The sequence below is a fragment of the Podarcis pityusensis genome (assembly GCF_964106645.2).
Source record: "Podarcis pityusensis genome assembly, chromosome: 3".
In the NCBI taxonomy this organism is placed as follows: domain Eukaryota; kingdom Metazoa; phylum Chordata; class Lepidosauria; order Squamata; family Lacertidae; genus Podarcis; species Podarcis pityusensis.
In genome coordinates this window covers 97,674,535-97,692,323 of record NC_138026.1, presented here as the reverse complement: position 1 = coordinate 97,692,323, position 17,789 = coordinate 97,674,535, and the positions used below count along the sequence as shown (strand labels likewise).

At 44.9% G+C, this 17,789-nt stretch overlaps 2 protein-coding genes across 4 annotated transcripts; one reads left to right on the top strand and one right to left on the bottom strand.

The window, feature by feature from the left end:
• Positions 1-558: 558 nt before the first annotated feature.
• ANGEL2 (angel homolog 2) lies at positions 559-17,578 on the bottom strand. Of its 3 annotated transcripts, none has more exons than XM_081000533.1 (9): positions 16,073-17,578; positions 10,430-10,842; positions 8,026-8,285; positions 7,192-7,261; positions 5,992-6,416; positions 3,999-4,125; positions 3,345-3,408; positions 2,211-2,374; positions 559-721 (listed from the first exon to the last, which is right to left on the bottom strand). In XM_081000533.1, the coding sequence occupies exons 1-9, from the start codon at positions 16,096-16,098 to the stop codon at positions 570-572; spliced, it is 1,701 nt and encodes a 566-aa protein (XP_080856659.1). In that variant the 5' UTR covers positions 16,099-17,578; the 3' UTR covers positions 559-569. The 3 variants fall into 3 exon arrangements, with proteins under 3 accessions (XP_080856659.1, XP_080856660.1, XP_080856661.1); XM_081000534.1 differs by having other exon boundaries at positions 8,026-8,282; positions 16,073-17,575; XM_081000535.1 differs by lacking the exon at positions 16,073-17,578 and adding an exon at positions 12,776-12,935.
• Positions 13,123-14,622, top strand: KTI12 (KTI12 chromatin associated homolog). The gene has a single exon (XM_081000619.1). The coding sequence runs from the start codon at positions 13,495-13,497 to the stop codon at positions 14,281-14,283; it is 789 nt and encodes a 262-aa protein (XP_080856745.1). The 5' UTR covers positions 13,123-13,494; the 3' UTR covers positions 14,284-14,622.
• Positions 17,579-17,789: the final 211 nt, after the last annotated feature.

Below are 17,789 nucleotides of genomic sequence, written 5' to 3'. Positions count from 1 at the left end.
CTACTGAGAGGATGAAAGGAGGTAAAGATACAGTGAAGCCCATCTCCTTGGAAGAAAACAAATCAATGTCTAGAAGAAATGCTTGCCTGTAGGATTAAGGGAGCTCCATGAAAGCTATAGCTGCAAGGACGTGTGATGGCTTTTACTTGTTTTATTTTATTTTATTTTTTGCTGCCTTGTTGACTGTTGCCCTGGACTCCTTTGGGAGGAAGGGTGAGAATCAAAATATTAAGAAATAAAAACCTGATCATCGTTTCTGTTTTAAAAAGCACTTTATACCATCTCTTTGATGAAAAGTAAATATATATTTTTAAAAAATTACGGCACAAATACTTTCCATTATTAAAAAAGGAATCCCAATGTAAAACTCCAATTTGCTTTTTTTATATCTGAGTAGCTGTGATAATTTACTATATATATATATATATATATATATATATATGTATATATATACCTGTATTTAAAACCCATCAAGGAGGCATGCACTCTCCAGTCCCTTTTGATGATGTAGAATTAAGGAAAAGTAAAGTGGAACGATAAAAGACAGGTGGGTCATCGTTATTTTGGTGTTACTCTTCCAGCCTGAACTTGGCTAGGAGAGGGAGATGGTCAGAGGAGATGGTTTCATTGGGAAGCCCATTGACAGCCCAGAGATCTTTTTCCGTCACTAGTGATAATCGGCCAAGAAGGTTCAGGCGTCCGTCAAAGGCACGTTCAGCTCCTGCAGCAGAAAGAAGAGGCTTTCAGGTGCCTGTGGACAATCCAGAGGTTTGAAGAGAGGTTCATAAGCACGTAAATTACATCACAACTGAGCTGGCACCAGGGCCTGGATGCATCATCATGCTGTTCTGAAATAAGCAAGCAGGGAATCACAGTTCCTTTATTGGTCTTTACAGACACTGCATTCTGGGGAACTTTCAAGTCAATGTAAACAATACTGAACATTTATATGATGCTTTCAAGTAAGCGCTTCACACACACTTCCCCACAACTTGCTCCCCTTCAAATATTATGGACTTTAATGCCCTATTCCTGACAATTGGGTCATGCTGGCTGGGGCTTATGGAGGCTGTACTCCAACATCAGGTTGGGGAAAGCTACATGATCTACTTATTTCATAGTTCAGTGTGTTAGGCACTCTGCCACACCAACTCTCCATTTAATTCCCAGGTGTGTGTATGCGTGTGTGTGGGGGGGGGGAAGTGTGATCCTTCCCCAAATATAACATGGTTTACCTAAGGTCAGTTTCATCACTGGGTTGAAATCTGAAGCGAGAACTTCTCTGTTCGCATCACAGTCTCTTGGCCAATTATGTCCTGCTAGTTCTCTTGATCACCCCAGTTTAAACAAACACAGACTTAATATTCCATCCAGTGGATTTTACAAAGATGCACAGCACTGAATATGTGCAACCAAGACAAGCTTCAGTCCTGACTTATCCACCAAGGAGATCAGCTTGAAGGCACTTTTAACATTATGGCACCATCTGGTGAGCTTTTGCTGTAACTGCTATTGCTTATTATTTTTTAAAAGAAGTAGTAACCTTCCACATGGTACAATGTCGTCAGGTAAAATGCATGTAATAACGTGAGCACAGGCTTTGCCACACTGGAATTGTAAACTTTAAAAAAACAAACTGGTTCTGTGCCTTTTCAAGCAGCTTGATCTTTAGAGATTAAATGGAAATGTGGTATCTCTTAGTAGTGAGAAGCTCTACTTGCTCATCTCTATAGATCCGGTTTATGTTAAATGCATAGGAACAGGCTGGGCTGGTTTATTTGTGATCCACTGGAAAGCCTGAAACTGAACTGTGTAGGGAGGGAAGTCAGCATTACAAAGACAATGATGCAAAGAAGATCTGTTGGCGCAGGCTACAAATGCAGGTAGTTAAGTGGTGATAAATCTTCTGGTAGAGAATACAGCCTTGTCTGAGCTAGCCAGGCAGCTTCTATATTAAGCTGTGGACTGATCTGTTTGTTCAGTCAGCACTGAAAATCAAGAGAGGTCTTCTGTCCGAATCAAGTCCCTTCTCTTAGTATTAGCATTTTATGAATGTGGAATAAAGAACATCTGGAAGCGACCAAGCCACGTGTGTTTATGTGTGGGTGCTTTAAAGAGGCTCTACTGTACTAGAAATTTTTGCTCATTGTGCAGACTGGGTGAGCACCTAGCCAATCATTAGTCACCTATCTCGCTCTAGAGTCACTTGCCTGGTTCTGCAGCTGTGTTCTCCTTTGCTGCAGAATAGAAGATATAATCCACAGTGACTGCGCTCCTGGAGTGGCAAGTGGTGACTTCTGGGGTTCCGCTGTCTGGCAGATAATGAGTGTAGGCCGAAGACAAGGGAAAACTGTGGTGCAAATATGTGGGTGACCTAAAACGGGAGAAGTGTTTCAGAAGTCACCAGCGTCTGCTGAGACAAAGGATCACAGATGAGGCCATGCTTACACCAGGTTACTGATGTTTCAGATGTTCCACCCACAATTGTCCATCTGGCCCAGAGCTGCTCTGTTTTCTGTACCTAAGCCCCACACTTTGACATGACAATCCAGACTGAGAATGCTATTGCAGCAAGGCAGGGCAGGAACAACGCATTTGTGAGCCACGATTGTTTAACAATGGAAACATTTGTCCTGCTATTGCTCCTCATCCACTTCATAGTGGACATAGCCTAAACCATGTCCTTCATACAATGCTGTATTTTATTCTTTTGTTAATTTTATATCCTGCCCTTCCTCCCAAAGAAACCCAGGGTAACAAACAACAAGAGATCAAACAATGAAAAATATCTTAGAAATAGTATCCAGTATCTAAGAAGCAATTCCAAAGACCCAGTTCCCATATCGCACAGAACAAAGCCTCTAAGACAGCATCTGCAAAGTTTTGGTGCAATTATATTGCCAAGAATTATATCCAGGTTAACCTACAGCTTTGCTCAGACCAAAGGCAAAACCAGTTTAGTAATAGGGGCACAAGACCTGGATGGTGTGCTCTCCTTTATCCCATCAGCATGGGCATAAGGAGATCGGAAGCATTTACTGTTGCATCCAAACCAGGCCAAAATATGGTTGTAACTATGGTTTCTTTGAACAAGCCAACTTTGTACTGGGGTTGGTCTTGCAAACCATGGTTAACCCTAACCACCATATGTTGGATATTCACAAACCCTTGCCAGTTTGCAAATTTCCAATTTCTTCTTCCTTGGTGTGTTGGAGGATGAAGTAGGGAGTGCACATATAGCATTTTAGTGAGTAAAACTTTCAGCTCTCTGTTTATACAGGTCCAGAGTTGTAGTAGCTGATGCCTGCAAACAAGCTGACAACCGCAGTGATGTCAAAATTTACCGTTTTGCCACTGTTATGACCTCTTCTGAATTTTCCAAGCTTCCTTCTTTAGTCTCTTTTCTCTCTGGAAAAAACCAACAACAGCAATCATAGAAGCACAGGAAGCTGCCTTATACCTGATCAGGCCATTTGTTCATTGAATCCAGTATTATCTAGTCTGCTTGATAGCAAAGTCACCAGCAAGACATCTTCCACCCCTGTTTTGTTATCTGATCCTTCTATAACTGGAGATGGCAGGAATTGAACCTGCAAAACAGGTGATCTGTGTATGAGCTATGGCTCCTACCCTATAATGGGAGAGTGCACACAGAACTACAGCTGCTGCTTATCCATTCAGCCAAAAGTTGCTCATGAGTTGACCTGCAGATGAGTGCTTGGGAAGAACCAATGTGACCAGTCAACTCTACTAAAATCACTTCTAAGGCTTTTGTAAACATCCACAAAAACTTTTCACCCACTGATGAATTCCCAATGACTTTATATTTTTAGCTTCTCTGGGGTCAGACAGCGCCTGTAGGACTTGAACTGCCAGCATTATGTGACTGAATTGCTGAAATGACACATGAAGGAACTGCTAGGTTAAATTCAGCTGTAAACATCTGAGGGGAAGTAACCTTTTGGGAAAACACTTGGGTTATCTGCTCTGAAATTTACCTCTTTCTTTTTCTAGCTGCTTCTGTTGCTCCTCATACATACAGTCCTGAGAAATGCCGAGGCTTTGAGGCCAAATGGGGATAGTTAGTATCCTATTGCCCCGTGGGGACTGTTCCTGGCCAGACACCTTAAAAAGCAAGAAACAAAACAAAACAACCAAAGAAAAATATGTGCATTTCTAGAAGATGCCCAACTGATTTCTGCTGTAACCCAGAACCCACCTACATAGAAGTCATTTACATTACAAACCTAAAAATGTCAACTCAGAGGAAAGCCCCATTAACTTCAATTGGACTTACTTCTAGATAAATGATTTTAGGACTGTAGTCTTAGGTTCAGCCATCTAGCTTGCAGAGCTATTTCATGGCAATTCATAGTTAGCTTGGGATTTTAGCCTTCAAGATAAACTGGCATGATATATTACCTTACTATTCACTCTCAACTCTGGATTAGTTTTGAATGTTAAAGAGCACCTGTCTTAACACAAATCCTTTCAATGACCCAACAGTTTATTTCTACTATTGTGAGAGCTGCCACATTTATTTTTAATTTTTGGCTTCCCATTTAGCCACTTTTTGAGCCATAAAAGAACTCCTGCGCCACAAGTACTCAGTTTTGGAGTCTAGTTGGTGAGAGAGCTGGCAAAAATGTAATTACTTTACATTTATTATGTGTTTGTATGTTCCTATGTGTGTGTGCGTACACACACACACACACACACACACACAAATTGGTACCACCCCTATATCATGCAAAAGCAACTATGCTCCAGATGATTTTTAATTTACTGTGCTACCAATCAGCTGATCAGCAGCACCTGCAAAGCGCTATGAAAAGCACTCCACAATACTCTTGGGTCTTCCTTTGGAAAGAGGCTCAACAAGACCAAACTATCAGCTGACTGATGAGTCATGTGGAGTACTTTGCAAATTGCTCTGCAAGATCCATGTGGGCAAAAAAGGGTCACCTGATGCCAGGAGACATCAGGTGATAAACAAGTGGGTGGCCCCATTAGCAACCTGTCAGACCTGGCCCAGAAGGGGCAGGAGAGAGAATGATTCGGTCTGCTGGTTAAATGCAGTTCACCACCAGTGTTAAAAACTGAGATATGAAAGCTAGGAGCTAAATGGCACCTTAAACATAGGTTATGGGCACCGCAATGGAGTGTTTAGGTGTCCTTTTTTTAACAAGAGTACAAAACTGAAAAAGAATGAACTGCAGCTTAAAATCTTATGCTCGTTTTTCACATAGTCTAGTCCTCATCTGAAGACTGCAAAAAACAAAGTCATACTTCCCCTGCTCGCCCCCCTCATATTCTTATGAGGGTCCCTTCTCCAGTCTTCAGAGAGTGGCTGGAAGTGGGGAGGCAGAAAAAGGCCCTCCTTTTCTTCCAGCAGTGGCAGTTTTAATCTGAAATCTTAGGCTCAGTACTGCGCTCAGAGCTCAGAAACTGCTCGCGCTAATGAAATTCCCTGTCACAAAATGCACCTAGAACAATGGGAGTTTCTAATGCTGTTCACCACCCCTGACCAAAGCAATGCTTTGAAAAGTTCTACTCTTCAGTGAGCATATCCTACATCCGCATCACCTTGTCTACTGCAGAACTCCTCAGCATCTGACACAGAACCCCTGCTCATCACAGGAAGAGGAGCCGCAAAGGCATGTTCTAAGGCACTCACAGTGTCTTAAAACCGTTGGCCTCACCACAGTCCCATGGTGGGCCTTGGAATGTCTTCCACCCTCCTGTGGGCTGAAAGCTCCAGAAGATTATTAATGGATGCAACCAACTACTTCCTAAGAACACTGTTTGAAAACCTCATACCTGCACTGGCTTTGGACCACACAGCATATTTTAGAAAGAACAGCAATGCAAATTATCATCATGGAAACCCCACAATGTTATAGGGGTGGGTGGCAGGGACATCGTCTTTTGCGTGTTGTCTACCCATATTTTTTTTTTCTTTACACACCAACTTGACAAATGGCTACCTACTTTCCCTATCGCCAGTCCTTCGTAATTCAGCTTGCCTTCCCTTAAGAAATTGTACAGGGGAGAGTGAGGGACGGAATTGAAGTCCCCGCAGATGACGAGGGGGCAGAAACGCCCGTCTTCCTGCATAGCCACGCTGGTAATTTCCGCCAGCAGCATGGCAAGCTGGGTGAGCTTAATGTCCCCCCGCCTTGGGTTATACAGCAGGTGTGTGTTGGCCACGCAGATGGCGGCTGAGGGGGCCTTGCAGGAAAAAAGAGGCTGCAAGAGAACCACCAGGCCCACGTTATCTCTGTCCAAGAGGGGGATGTTGCGACGAAAGAATTCCACTGGATTCGAAGAGAGGAGATGGAACTTGGAGGCCTTGAAGCAAATGGTGCAGCCATCTGGCTTCCTTCCTGTCCTCATCTTGTACTCACAATGATAGCCTGGGGAAGGGAGAAAAAAGGTGCTTCAAAATGTGTCTCCTTTATCCTCTTAAGTACACATGTTTAATATGTTCTGGTCCATTGGGCTGTATGCCGGGGATGGGGAAGAAGTGGTCCTCCACAAATTGTTCGATGAAAACTCCCATCAGCCCCAGCCAGCGTAGCCAATGGTCAGGGAAGGTGTGAGTTGGAGTCCAACATCTGGAGAGCCACAGCTTCCCCGTCCCTCAGCTACACAGCAGGGGTGGGGTGGTTCTACCTCTTATAGCAGGGGTGGGGAATCTCCTGCCCAAAGGCCAAATATGGCGCATGAGGCTATTTCCACCAAACCATGCACACCTGCCCCGTACTTGCACATCAAGTGTGCGACAGGTAAAGATACAACTGGATTGGCTGTGTGATTGAATTCATTGTGAGGAACTTGATTGCACAGCCCACCCCTTTGGAAAGCAGGCTTGAAGTCATCACCAATCAGCTGACAGGTGGTGACTTTAAGACTGCTGATTCATTGCACCTCAAAGCACTGTGATTATCCGCAGAAGTCCCAACCCTGCCTGCCTGTCAGATTTGGCTTATGGAGGGTTGGGGAGATAAGTACATGGTCTACTGGCAAGACTGTACCTTGGTTCTCCCCTTACCTTCCTGCTTTCTGTCTATTTGCTCATGGAGATGGGCTGGAGTTAAAATGGCCAGAATCAGTGGACTGTAGGGAGGTAAGCTGGGGAAAGTGGGGTGGGTGGGTGGTGGTTTGACATGTATACGGGACAGTTTATACCTAAGGCTTCCAAACTTGGCTTGATCTCTATTCTGTAGTGGTCTTCTTGTACCTCTTGCAAACAAAGTACCTGTTGGGAGGAAAACAGCTGATCAACAAGTAGCATACTTCCCAACATAACTAGGCTGACTTTAAAATTTTAGAAACTGGCTTACAACTTTCAGAAACAGTTCTAAGAAGAAATAATAATGGTAATACTGCAACTGAAAATAATTTCAGGTTATTTAATAGTAAAATTATGTATTGTTAAGAACTGGGTAGGATTCAGGCAAATTCAAGCATTTTCAAGCCATGCTGATTCCTGACGAGCATGGTTAGCTCTGCCAGTGAGATCAACATGCCTTTAAAAGGAAAATTAACGTTATAAACTGATGCATGTCTTATTGGAAGTAAATCCCATCGTACTTCATTCAGCCAAAGGCTGCAATTTTATATTCACTTGAACTAAAAATGATTTACTTCCAAAGAAACATGCAAAGGACTGGGCTGTAAGAAAATAAGACCAGGTTAAAAAGGGTTGGTTTTTTTAGAAGGAATCTGAATGGAGAGACATGGCACCAGGTGCATGTTGACTATAGCTAAACATGAAGTGCATGAAATAACCACATGCTCACTTATGGCAGGTGTGGGAACTTCTTGGCCTCTGGATGTTGATGAACTACAATTCCCATGAGCCTCAGCAAGCATGTTGAATGGTCAGGGATGATAGCAGTTGTAATTCAGCAACATCTGGAGGGCCAAAGGATCCTCATGCCTGGCTTACAGTCTGTAAAAGATTTGTCTTCCTATGGATTTCTTTATTATTGACAGCTATAAGGTTAGCTTCCCACTTACATCTGCATCCAGCCGTTTGATGTCTGCGAGAATGTTGGGAAAACGATAGTTCCAGGCTAGCACATGCCGTTGGCAGTGTCTATACAGGTGAGAGTTGTCTTCTAACAAGTCTTGGGAAAGGATGTTGTACGACATTACGGTGAAATCAAACTTCTCCAGTGTGTCTTGATGATCCTGGTTGATCGGCTTATCCTCTTCAAGAACCTTCATTTTTTTACTTTGTTGGCAAAAGTATTCCCAGTGTCTTTTGACCACACCTGCTGAAACACAACAACCAGGCCAGGAGTGGCGGATTGTTTGCATTCATACTTTTGACTTGAGCTTTTAAAGTCCTGTATAAAACAATTTAAGTCCTGTTTTGGGGAGCCTACTAATTAAATATGAACTGTCCAGATCTGCATTAGGGCCTGTTCCCCTTCTGAGATCAGGTGTGTACTGATCAGCGAGGCAGCCTTCTTAGTTGTAGAGCTCTGCCTAGGTATTCCTCTGCTCAGACAAATCTAGGAGGTAGCAAGCTAAAGCCTTTTCTTTTTGATAATTTTGTTGAACTGCTGCATTTTTATCTTTCTTTTGGGAAACCTTTCTGAGGGTTGGGGTATAAGTGTTTAAAATAAGAATAATAATTTTAAGTGTTTCATTAAGGAGGACTTCTAGTAATTTGGCAATAACATTTGCACCTCTTTAAATAGGAAGTACCTCTGTTCTTGAATTGTTTAACAACAATAGTAGCAAAAGAGACCCATCTCTTTCAGGAGCAGCTTTAGTATATAACAGAAAGTAGGAAGAAAATAATAACAACAAGAAAACCCTGGGATAGCAATAAACAGGACTCTGCTGAGGAGTGGAATTTAACATAAAAGTTGTAATAAACAACTTGCTGGATGCAGGCAAATGAGTGGGCTGGTGGAGGATGGATTCTTCTATTTTGTGATTAATTTTTGTTGGTGAAATTCAATTGATATTCTACCTGTATGTTCTATTTTTGGTACTGAATTGCTGTTGAGTTGCTTCAGCACTTCTTTATGTTTGAAAATGACACATAAACTGAACAATAACAACAGACACATTGCAAAAATGCCTCCCTCACCAGCCTGCTTGGTCTCCATACTAGCTGTGAAGAAACGAAAATATCGTTTTCCTTTTATTTCCTGCACTTCCTCCCAGAGGAGCAGAGGGCGGCAAACACACGATAAATGTGCCAATTAAAACATCTAAAAACAATTCAAGATACTGACACAAACTGGGAATGATCTTTCCTTAAAAGGTTTGTTAAAAGAGGAAAGTTCAGTAAGTGCTGAAATGACAACATCTAATATTTAATGGAAGTTATTTCCAAAGAGCAACTGCCACAACAATAAAAGCCTGATTCCTGCACTGTGCAGAATGGACATCTTGATAAGATGGTACCTGAAGGAGGCCCTCACCTCTAGAGCACAATGATTAATTGGGGATATAAGGGGTGGGGTGAACTTTCAGGTATACTGGTTCCAAGTTGTTCAGGGCTTTGTGCTTCAGAAACAGCCTAAAATTGTCAATTGGCAGCAAGAAAATGAAGCAGGATGGTGGTGGGGGACACAAAATAGTAGGACAGAATGATCCATTCATCATTCACCAGTCCACTTAGTAGAGATATTATTATTATTAGTCTAAAAGACTAGTAGCTCAGTGGCAGAGCATCATCTGCCTTGTATGCAGATGATTGCAGGCTCAATCCCTGGCATCTCCAGGTAAGACTGAGAAGGATTCCTGCTTCAGCCTCTGGAGAGCTGCTGCGTGGAAAGCAGTGAAGTAGATGGACCAATGAATCACAGAATTGTACAGCTAGAACGGACCCTGAGGGTCATTTGGTACAACCCCCTGCAATGCAGGAATCTCAGCAAAAGCAACCATGACGGATGGCCATTCAACCTCTGCTGACTCAATATAAGGCAGCACCGCATGTTGCTAGTAGCCTGTGTACCCCAGCAGGATATGAAGGAGGGGACTTCACCTCCTCTCTGGCAGGCCTGGAAGTGCAGGCAACAACAACAAAAATGATCACTCTAATAAATTTTGTTGGCTTATTTCATCAGCTGTTGTCAACAGAGCAAAGGAAAGGTGTGAACAGCTTGTTCATAGGACCATAAACCGAATATGTGTGATTTCTGAGCAAGTTGAATTCAGCATATATAATAATATCACACTTTTACATCATCCTTTCTCCAAGGAATTCTAGGCACCACAAGTATCCGATGAGGTAGGTTAGGTAAGAGACATTGACCAGCTCACTAAGTAAGCTCCATGGCCGAGTGGGGACTTGAACCAAGGCACCCCAGACCCCATGGGCTCTCTTCTCTCCTAAATAAGTAACACAACCCTGTAAATATTAAGAGCAAAGGATCAAGGGAGTGAGATGCCACCATACCTCTTGGTTCTGGAGTGCTTTTTTCTCTACACTGAAGTTGAGGTGGAGACCAGGATGTTTCATCTGAAGGTGAGGTACACAGTTTTTCATTAGGGCTGTGACAAATGTCCTGATCCCCACTATGTCTTCTTCGCTTTACACATGGCTCATCTCCCTCAGCTTTCATTGTAGCACAGAGATGAATGGAAGAGTTTTGTATGAGGCTAGGAAACTGTGTGCTCCAGAGCAGAGGAAGCCTACAGCTCCCTGGGCAATCCCAAGGGTTCAAGGGTGAGTAACAAGCCCCAAAACAGGATGTGGTTCTCTTCATATGCTGGAAAGCTTGACCATCCCGGAAGAGTCTCTGAGCAACATTCCAGTGGCAAACCCAATCTCTGCCGAGCCTCTGTACACGATTGGGCAGCATGGGATATCTGGACAGAAAGCAATGTTAGGAAAGATCCTTTGCTGTGAGATATACAGAAATGACAACTAGACAAAGGCCTTGTTCTTACTGCAACAGACTAACATGGCTTCCTGTCTGGAAACTGCATCCTGCTGGCTGATCTCGGATGCTGCAACATTATACTCCTCCATTACTTGAAGTCTGTAATTGGCTTTATCCTCAAATTACAAATATTTAATCTCATTAAATAAGGAAGGGCATTACTTTTTCTTCAGGAGAAAAGAAACTCTGTCCACTAGCTATGATCCAGACCTTGCTTTGGTATCTTAGATGTCTCTACCAAAAACACATTAGGCTGCAATGAGCAAATGCTTTATGCTGCTTTGTGTCTCCAGGTAAGGTTGGTTATGACACAAGGCTGAGCAGTTTTGCCATATAGAACAGGCTTCCTCAACCTCGGCCCTCCAGATATTTTTGGTCTACAACTCCCATGATCCCTAGCTAGCAGGAGCAGTGGTGAGGGATGATGGGAATTGTAGTCTCACGACATCTGGAGGGCCGAGGTTGAGGAAGTCTGATAGAGAAGCAGCAGAAATGAAACAGAAAGCACACAGTTTGAGAATGACTGGCAGATACCAAACATATTCACTAATGCTCAAGTTCAATCAGCTACTAACTTGTTTACACATCCATGCCCACCATATCAGTTTATGCTCCTGTGCCTTTTTAGTTGATCCCAGAAAGCTTTACTCCTACCCTGATTTTTACTTTCTGAATATATTTTTCTAACACATTACACAGCTACCTGCAATGTCTATATATTTAGATCTTATACATATATATACAGAAACATTAATGGGCTTATCTCTGGACTCCTCATTAATGGATGTTTTCCTGTCTAAATGTTTTGTCAGCAAAGCAAAATGTGTAACACTGAAATCCTAAGATCATTTCTTTGTTAGTGTGTATGTATACATACATACATACATACATACAAGGACATGAAGGCAGCAATCCTCTCCTGTTGTTTGCTCCTAGCATCTTAATACTCAAGAGGTACACATTCTGCATATGGAGGTTTCACTTAGCTATCATGATCAATAGCTGTTTAGACTTGTATTCCAAAGAGGACTAAGTTCCAGGGTATGACTGAAGGCACTTTGCTGAAGCTATGCAGATCTGGGTCTGGTCAGTGCCAAGTACAATAACTGAAAACCACATGTATGCTGCCTATCATGACAGAAGAAAGGCTGGGTGCAAATGTAATTATTTGAGCAACATTTACACGAAACGATGACGTCAAGTGGTATATAAAGTGTCGAAATCAAGAAATGTCCCTCTATCTTTCACGGGACAGGTAAGCACAGGAGGCCCTAATCCTCCTCACTGCCACCCTTTAAAACCAGGGTGGCAAACCTGTGGCCCTCCAAATGTTGCTGAACTCTCTTCACCCCCTGCCACGCTAGCTGGGTCTGACAGGAGAGGCAGTTCAGCTACACCTGCAGTGCCAAAGGCAACACCTGCCTTTCAGCCACGGGTGAGTGGGGATCCTGTGGTCCTGCAGATCTTCAGAACCTAAGAGGAGCCTGCCGGATCAGGCCCACCTAGTCCAGCATCCTGTTGTCACAGTGGCCAACAGCGTGGGAAGCCCAGGAGGAGGAAAATCCAAGTGAAATGGCGCTCTCCCCACAGGCAGCCTTCAGAAGGATGGCGTTTTTATATTGCAAGCCGCCTTATGATCCGCAGATGAAAGGCGGTATACAAATTCGGTAATAATTCTGACGCTGAAGGCGGAATACAGGCACCAGGATTGTGCAGCCCCTGACCGCCGTTTCCTCCACGAGCTTGCCGATTCCCTCCCATGTTGCCAGTGTCGGCCAGTGGTCGGGGATGATTCGGAGGGCCACAGGTGGCCCCCTCCAGCCTTAGGCCGCCCACCCCGGCTGAGCCGCCGCCGTTACCTCCAGGGGGGACACCTGCCCTCTGCCTTGCCAGGCCGCCCCGGTAGGTTCTCTGCTCCCCGCGCCGGCCCCGCAGAGGGCTCATCTCAGAGGGCCGTGGCCGGCGGCTCCTTCACCACACGCGCTCCAGGTCCGGCTTCCCCCGCGCAGCCGTATCCAAACAAGCCGGACTTAAGGGTCGCTCCTCCCCTCCTCACGTAACGAAGGCCCTCTCGCTTTGGCTTCCACGGGGGCCCATGGGACTTGTAGTTTGGCTTCCGCAACAGACGCTGCCCTCGCCCACAGACTCATAGATTTATAAATAGACCTACTGAACACGGAAGACTTCCGGGTCCCTTTGGACTCTTCCCTTTAGAACCTGCTCCGATATTGCGCGAAAACGGAGAGGTTCCATTTCTCCTCTGGCGGAGACCAAAAACTTTGCTTCGTGGTTTTCTATCAATTGCCATTTCCGTGGGACGAGTTCTACTCTAAAGGCGAGTTTGGAAGCATCTTTAGACAGGACTCCACACTCTACATTTCCCTATCTCTATGGTCCGTGGATAGATGTCGTCGTAGAGCAATTCAAAGAAGAGCGGGAAGGCGGGGCGAATAATCTATCTCGGGAACCATCTTTCTTAAGGGCGACATTAACGCCTCCGCCGCCATTTTTGTGCAGGGAAGAAAGGCCCTGAGGGGAAAGATGATGATAGCTTGCGACTGAGGCGGAGAGAGCAGACATGCCGCTGGTCGTCCTCTGCGGGCTGCCGGGGAGCGGCAAGACCCGGCGCGCCGAAGAGCTGAAGGCGGCGCTGAGCGCCGAGGAGGCCTCAGAGCGGCGCGTCTTCGTGGTGGCCGAGGCCGACTTGGGCGGCGGGGACGGCGTCGCCCGGGCTGCTCTGAGGGCGGAGGCCGAGCGCCTGCTGAGCCGCCGCGACGTGGTGCTGGTGGACTCGGGCGCCGAGCTGAAGAGCTTCCGCTACGAGCTGTACTGCCTCAGCAAGCACGCGGGGACGCCGCACTGCGTGCTCCTGTGCCCGGGAGGCGCCGCCCGCCCGGACCGGCCTCCCCTGGAGCCGCCCGACTCGCGCCACCGCTGGGACTGGCCGCTCTTCGTGGCGCCCGCCGACCCCGCCGAGCCGCTGCCTTGGCTCGAGATCCGCGCCGCCCTCTTCGAGCGCCGCCCGCCGCCGCCCAACCAGTCCACGCGCTCGCAGCCCCTGCAGGCCGCCGGCTTCCTGCACCGCCTCGACCGCCTCACGCAGGACGTGCTGGCCGCCCTCATGGCCGCCCAGAGGAACGGAGCCCAGCCGGGGCAGTTCGTGCCGCTCGCGGTGGACGGGCTGTCGCAGGCCGGCGGCGGGGAGCCTCCGGGGCTGCTGCTGACCCGGCCCGTCAGCCTGGCGGAGCTGAGCCGGCTCCGGAGGCAGTTCCTCAGCTACGCCAAGATGCACCCGGGTGAAGGCGAGGGCGACCTGCCGCAGCTTGGAAGCATGTTCCTGCAGTACCTGGGCCGCAACCTCCAGTGAGGAGGGGCTGGAAGCCGCCGAGCCGAAAGGAAAGCAAGCCCGGGGGGGGGACGGAGCAGGCGCGCCGTGGGATTTGGGGGGGGGGGCCCGCCCGCTATGCACGTGCAGTACACAAGAGCCGAAGGAGCCTCCCCGACCATGAAGGGAGTTTGTCTGCTGCTGGAGCTTTTGGCCCTGGGTCGACTTTGCCGTCTAAACCCGAGAGAGGAATGCACCTCCTGCCTATCATTTTAAGTGTGTCGAACCGGTCCGAAACCGATCTTGGCAAAACGGGGTCAGGATTATTGTAAATAAATGAGTTTTTCCTCTCCGCAGGTCACACACCTGTTTATAGTTTAAGTTGCTCTTTTCGTTTTTGTTACGCTCCCTTGCTGCAGGGGGGGTTGGACTAGATGACTCTTGGGAGATGTCCAGGTCCCTTTCAGTTCTACGATTCTAGGGTTGTGTACATGGTTCATGTACAGCACACTAAGGGAGCTGGTATCTGGTGGCACAATGAGTCAGTGTGTCAGGTTGTTTTAACAGAAGGTTGGTGGTTTAGGCCCTCTGGAGGGATACTAGATGACTCTCAGAATCCTATCCAACTACAGTTCTCTGACTTGAGAAACAGTAGCCAGTCTGAAGCCACCCAGTGTGATGCTATTGTGGTCAGACGACGATTCTGATGTAAATTGAGTGTGATCCCGAGAGTTTCTTCATCATAGATTGGACACAAACCCACTACAATCAACTGCTGGACTGTGTGTTGCAGGACCACAACTTCTGCTATTCTTAACATTCAGCTACTATTGCCTTTTCCAAGAGTAAAACAGAAAGGATGAGCATCAGGGCTGGCTCAAGATATTTGGTACCCTAGGGGGATTATATGTATACTGCTTTTGTAGATTTGGTGTTTGAAACTTACCTTAAAAGTTATTGTTAAGCTGTTTTTAATAGCAAGCTGTCCTAATAAGGTATTGGGAGGGTGGTGTATAAATAAATAAACCCACATCCTACTTAGTAACATGGAGCATGGTGCGCTCCCATATGAACTGCACTGAAATGAATGGGAATTAAGTGCTCCAGTCCATTTCAGTGAGGCTAGCACAGGAGACCCTCGTGGGAATTGCTCATAGTTCATGTGCTATCACTCTAGAATGAATTACTATTTGCCATGGGTGGCAACTTTTTAAGGTGTCACTTTTATTATACCAAAGAGATGCATCAGTGCCTCTAGTGCGAAAGGGAATATGCTGTGATTCTTTCCGGGGGCCAATATCACTTTATAGATTATGCTAATTAAATACAATCTAAACTATAAATATCTACCTAGTACTGGTAAGAAAATAACATTAAATGTCAGTTTTATATTGAGACTGTGAATGCAAACTGTACACCTTGACAATATAACTGAGGGAGAGATGGAGGCTGCTGTCCTATGCACACTTAGGAGTTTGCCCAATTGAACAGGTGGCAATCTCTATGCACAATCACATTGGGAGTGAGTCCCGTTCAACATATTTATTTATGTAATGCTTAATGTCAGAATATGCTTCTAAGTAGTTTGCAAGTATAAAAACCAATGGTGCATAGTGGAATAGCTCAGTTGGTAGAGCACAAGACTTAATCACAGGATTGTGGATTTAAGCCCCACATTGGGCAAAAGATTCCTGTATTACAGGAGGCTGGACTAGATGATCCTCTTAGTCCCTTCCAACTCTACAATTCTATGACTTAAATTTTTAAATAAACATACACAGAACCCAGTAACAGAACAACCAAATGAGTTCTAACTAGCTAAAAAACTCACCTTATGGCCATGATGTGGTTCCACATCTAGTTCTACCTTTAAATGAAACAATAGTTGGCGAACTGTGAGGGCAGAATTGGTCCTCTTGGAACCAAATCACAATTGCCATGGAAACCTGTAGTGCTGGACCTAGAACTTTGGAACCATTGTTCTATTGTGATCACACAAAATACTGTACTAATCTTAATCAGTGATGTGGGTTTTCCGGAAAATTTAGAACTGGAGATTTTTCCTAAACAAATTAGGATAATTTGGATCTGGATTTTTTTCAGTCTGCATCAGAAAGTTTTCTGATGAGAGAGTGATCTAATTCATCATTTTTGCTTCGTTTGTATTTACTAAACAAAACAACTTTGAAATTGGTTACCTAATAACTGTTGAGCTCCTTAGAGGAAAGGTGGGATACAAAGGTAATTAGAAAATAAATAATATATAAATAACAAATTATTGTTAAATGAACTCTAAACGACCCTTACAAGTTCTGTGCAAGTGGTCTTTGGAGGAATAATAAATAAAAAAGACATTACTATATATGTTAAATTATGCAGCTAATGAAACTATGGCAAAATACATTAAAAAATCAGAGTAACGTGATTTACCTCACTGTTCAGTGCATGATTATGAAGTGGTGGCTGTGCTTGACATTAATTACTCTTAAGTGCATACCCAAGGGGGTAGTATGTTCACAGTTAACATGTGACATCAAGATTTTAACTCATTACCTATACCTGGAGATGGCTTGACCAAGGTACTCCACGCTCTGGTAACTTCCAGATTGGATTATTGCAGTGTGCTTTACATGGGACAACCCTTGAAGACAACTCAGAAACTTCAAGTAGTCCAAAAGTGCAGCGGTCAAGTGGCTGGGGTTGCATTTAGGATTTACATAGCCCCTGTCCTAAAACGGCTGCATTAGTTTCCAGGTTCTTTCTGGGCCTAATTTAAGGTGCTCACACTAATGTTTAAATCCAAAAGGCTTATGTCCCAAATTTTTGGGAGACTGCCCCCTTTACGATTAGAGGGAGTGGTCTCTTTGTAGCTCCACTTCCCTTAGAAGTTTGAGGGGGTGATAGCCCAGGAGAGGGCATTTTCTTTGACAGCTCCTAAATTGTGCAATTCCCTCCCCACAGAGGAGTGTCTGGCATCTTCACTGTACAGTTCTCAATGACTGCTGAAGATGCATCTCTTTATCCTGACATTTGGTACCTGGTGTGTATGTGTGTGTGTGTTTCAGGGCCCACCCTATTCCCATGACTGTAAATTGTTCTAACTGTTTTTAATGCTGAGTTTTAAATAGTTGTAACTGCCTCTGGGACCTCCTGTTGAAGGGTGGGTAATATAGCGAAATCAGTAATTGCTTATTTTTATTTCTTTTGAAAATTTCTAATCAGTGCCTTTATATAAAACATGGATTTCTGGATGGTGTACATTAAAAACAAGTATCAAAACAGTATTGAAACAATTTTAATAATAATAAAAAATTGAGCTGAAAAGGAGTTAAAGTGAAATAAGTGTTGCTTTAAAAGGGAGTACCTAGCTGAATGGCAAATAAATCATGTGGCAAGCTATGGATGTGGATAAAGTGTCCTAGTAATCTAAAAACACACACCTAGTTACAATAACTAACTGAATTTGCAGCATAGTGCTATGTATAGCACACTGGCTAAAATGTGGGCCTTGGACTGGGGAGTCCAAGGTTCACATTCTCACTCAGTGG